The sequence below is a fragment of the Cryptomeria japonica genome, chromosome 6 (assembly GCF_030272615.1).
Source record: "Cryptomeria japonica chromosome 6, Sugi_1.0, whole genome shotgun sequence".
NCBI classification, from domain to species: domain Eukaryota; kingdom Viridiplantae; phylum Streptophyta; class Pinopsida; order Cupressales; family Cupressaceae; genus Cryptomeria; species Cryptomeria japonica.
The window spans coordinates 187,948,940-187,953,359 of NC_081410.1; the positions used below are offsets into that span (position 1 = coordinate 187,948,940).

At 37.3% G+C, this 4,420-nt stretch overlaps 1 protein-coding gene across 1 annotated transcript; it reads left to right on the top strand.

Moving 5' to 3' along the window:
* Positions 1-3,048: 3,048 nt before the first annotated feature.
* LOC131077647 (uncharacterized) lies at positions 3,049-3,939 on the top strand. Its single transcript, XM_058015190.1, has one exon. The coding sequence runs from the start codon at positions 3,049-3,051 to the stop codon at positions 3,937-3,939; it is 891 nt and encodes a 296-aa protein (XP_057871173.1).
* The last annotated feature ends 481 nt before the right edge of the window (positions 3,940-4,420 follow it).

The following is a 4,420-nucleotide window of genomic DNA, read 5'->3' on the forward strand; positions in this document are numbered from 1 at the left end:
TCACGTTGGACGACTCAGTTCTATGTTGAAGATGTGGTTTTTCTATATTTGCTGTTTGCAAACATCGCCCCTATTTGCAGATTTCTTGACAGAGATTTCAAGGGGTTAAGTTCAGATTTCCATCGTGGCTGGCTAGTATAGTTATGTGGTTTCCTGAGTGTCAAAATCTGCCATTGAATGGATTTTCCATTTCAGACCTGAACGTGTGGGTGAAGTATGTAGAGGGTCACAAGCTGGGTGGATTTCAGAACTATGCAAATGTAAAGGTCAGGAATAATATTCTTTGCAAACTTGTATCAGTTTTGATAAATGAATGAAATACTTAAATTTTCAGTCTATTGGTATTTTGGAAGGCTACAACTGTTGTTGCATATTCATTTAATTTAGAGAAAATGAATATTTCTAAAATGCATATCAAACATTGCCAATATCCTTACAAACTGAAAAAAACACATCTGCACTTTCAAGCAAACTGTTTGACAAAAATAACTCGGAGTGTAAAGGGTTAAAAGTCGGTGTTAGAAAAGGGGCAGCATGGTACAATGATTACGGACTCACAGAGTGAGGTGTCATCTTAGGTTTGAAAGAACTGCAGTGCTGCAGTGCATCAGCCAATTTTACTGGCAAGGGTTTGTTTGCTTTTGTTAACTGTGTTACTATTGTTCCCTAAAAACTGAAACTACAGAAGTTATAAGTTACCAAACCAACCTATGTGCCTATTACAAAATGTGTGCAATTACGACAGATTAGATATGTGAAAATACATGCAGTGAACCATAATATAAATGATCAAACATATACATGAAAAAACAAGACAACAAACTCACAGTAGCATATTAATGTGTGCAATTACGACAGATTTGATATTTTCTGAGCCTTGACACACAACTGTTTGGGTGTTATGTGCTACAACATAACTCTTCTACCTTTTCTTTCTAACCATAATGATGACAACAATCAATAATGTATGTTTTGGTTCCATAAGTCTTGGGTACAAAAAGGTGTACACCTTCTTATTGGTAGAATTCTACAAAAAAATTGTAGAAGCATCACTTAAATCAATTAGAGATTTTTTGGGTTGAAAGAAGAGAATATATTATTTCTGAAAGATGGAAAGATTGAAAAAAAATGATCTTAATAAATATTGTTGTAGTATTTCCCAAAGGAGCAATGCTTTTAAAGGTGGTTGATTGTGAAGGAAAAATCAAGGATGCAAAATTCATTTCTAAAATCCTCATTGACTCTATAGAGATGATCCAGGTCCTAAAACTGTTGTCAAAATCATTATGAACAATACAAAAAATTGCAGGGAGCTATAAATGCTTTGGTTGAGGAAACATATGCACACATTTTATAGACACTATCTACTGTACACTGCCTTAACTTTGTGATGCAAGAATCTAGCATTCAAATAGAGTGGATGAAAGGTATGTACATTGACAAACCATCAAATGTCATAAGCCATTTTCAAGACTTTCTCAAATTTAAAATTATTGAAGACAAAATTAATAAAATTATTTAATTTATTTTAAAATTTATTATGCCATGTTTACTTTTTATTTGGTAAGTGCTGTCAAAAGGAGTAGCTCCCTTCATTAAAATAGTCAAGAAATTTTTTAGAACCATGTGCATAATGTACTTAATGCCATCTACAAACTCATAGGTCCTATCTATTTGGACGAGGGAGCACTAATCCCCATCCCAAATGCCTCTAAATTCCTATTCTCTAGACCTTGTCTAAAGAGTACCAGAGCTTGCTCATCCACCTATTTTCTATTTATTGCATTGGCATCAAAGATGCCCACAATGGACCCAACCATTGGCAAAGTTGCAATAGACAAAAAAGCTTCCTTGACCGCGTCCATATTGTCTCTGATGAGTAGGTGATGAGCAAACATTGTTCCCCATAATGTCACCCCCATAATCTGGATGACATTGAAGAAGAAAATCTCATAATCTAGACCCAAAACCTCTAGATTGATATACTATTCAAGTAAAAGTTTAATGTTTATGAAGTTTACATTACTAATTCTACCAAAGGCATATTTCATTGCTTCTTCAATGAGATATGCATGTCTATTTTTAAACCCAGTTTCTCTTAACCCATCAATTAATAGTGAAGCACCAAGAAAGGGCCAGCCTTAACCACACACACTAAGCAACATATTAAGCCTAGAGAATGTCAACCAACTGAGTGTTTAACACTTTTACACTACATTCATGTAGTCAAGCTACTTGAAGGTCATAAATGTATTCTTATCTAATTGATTTATACCTTCTTTTCTTCTACTTTTTGATTGATCAAACTAGTTTGTTTCCCTTTTGTGGGATTTTATGTCCTTTAATGCAACGAGGTTTTGTCCACACTCTGAGGGCTATATTTTGATTGTACGATGCTCATATGTCCAATATTTTCCATTTCAAATAAGGTGGTCAATGTTTGCATTGGAAGAGAAATTGCAGTGTTTACTCATAGCTCGTGTGTTGCTATTATGACATTTTTTTCATTGTAGGGTAATTTCTTTGTAGAGGGACAAAACCATTCAGGTGTAGTAGTCATCCATGAGCACTTCACAATAGACTGTGGATAGAGATTGAAGCCATCAGTTCCATTAGTTTCAAATTCAAACCAATTTAATATGTTTAGTTTAAAATAGATGAGAGGAATATTAAAGGATGTTATTTATTAAGTGAAAAATAAATTAGCATGGATAAATGTAATACCTTTTACTATTAGTGTGGAAAGGATATCTCAAAAATTGGTGGTTTGGATTGGAGTCACATGCCTCTTCTAAATTAATCATTCTTCTAGTATTTTAACGTGTATAAATTCAACATGTTATTGAAAAAGAACATAGATTTTTATGAGATTGAAGATCTACTATGATGTTAAGCCAACATGTAGGTGAGGAGAAAATTTTCTTATGCAATGAACCAGAAAATAAGATCTTCGCATTTGGAAGCCCAATGAGCTATGTTAGGGTTTGAGGTTGCGTGTTCCATCCTATTTGTTTCAGACCACATTTTCTGCGGTATTTTGTGTTTATTATGGCTCCGACCAACTTAAGCCCAGCTAGAGTTGCTGCTACGGACCCTCATGGCGCCACTGAGAAAACACCCTTGCAAGTTTGTGCCAAAAGTGTTTCACGAGGTATGTCCTCGCCTGATGTTGTATTTCTAGTTCAGGATTTTGACAATGCCTGTGATTGGCTTGAAAAATGTACTTTGATAGGATATTTTGTGGGTAGGATCCCTCCTGAAAGCATGCTTCATGATTGGGTTGCCAAAGCCTGGTCTCCTCATGGAGTTAGGCTTAATGGTGTCCAAAGTCTCACAAAAGGATTTTTTTTGTTTCACTTTTCAAACCCTTCCCATGTAGAGGCTATTCTCTCCCATGGTCCATGGACTGTTAGGTCATCCCTTTTGGTTTTCCAGCATTGGTCTCACAATTTTTCTGTCTCAGATGACAAAAAATTGCGAGCTCCAGTCTGGGTTGAGTTCCCTAGTCTTCCTTTGCCTTGTTGGCCTTTCATGCAAACCATTGCTCAGTCTGTTGGCAAAGTTGTTTGCCTCGAGCCAAACCATTTTTTTAATGCTTGCCCTCAAAAGAGGGTATGTGTAGAGGTCGATCTTTCTCGTGACCTGAAAGAGATTGTTGATATTCAAGTGGGCGACAACACCTTCACCCAGAAGGTGCTTTATTTGAACCTTCCCAACACTTGTTATCGCTACCAGTCAACGAATCACAAGATCAGGGATTGTCCCTTGGCAACACCGAAATTGAAACCCCTTGTTAAGGAGTCTAGCTCTCGTCCAGTGGATGGAGCCAAGAAGGATGAATGGACAACTGTGGTTCGCAAAGGAAAAACCCTAGCGGTTTCGGCCCAAAAGACTCCCGTCGGTTCCAATTCTCAACCGATGACAGATCCTCCTGTGTAGTCTTCGTCCTCCCAAGCGGCTCTCACTTAGGTTTCAAACCCTGCTCAATAGGGGAATGCTTCTACTGAGGGTGTTGCTTGCCCTCCATGGGTACGCACTCCTCAGGCTATGTCTATGATTTCCGCTCCACACTCTCTATGTCATTCTTGCAGCCCTTTAGGGCATGCTGAGATTGTAGATGGTGGTGCAAAAAAATGACGTGTCATCTCTAGTGGGGACCTGTATTTTTTGTGCAATAGCTTCTCCTCTCTTGGGGACAAGGAAGATATGTTGGTTTTATCATGAATTACATCTCATGGAATGTTTGAGGTCTCATAGACCTTGCCAAAAAATATTTTGTTCGAGATGTTCGTCAACGTATTGTAGGCCTAGATGTTCTTTGCCTCCAGGAAGTTAAAATTGCAATTTTCGTGCTAAATGTTGCATGTCGTGTTATTTGGCCAACTAGCCTTATTTTTTCTTCTCAGCATGAAGCTAGTCG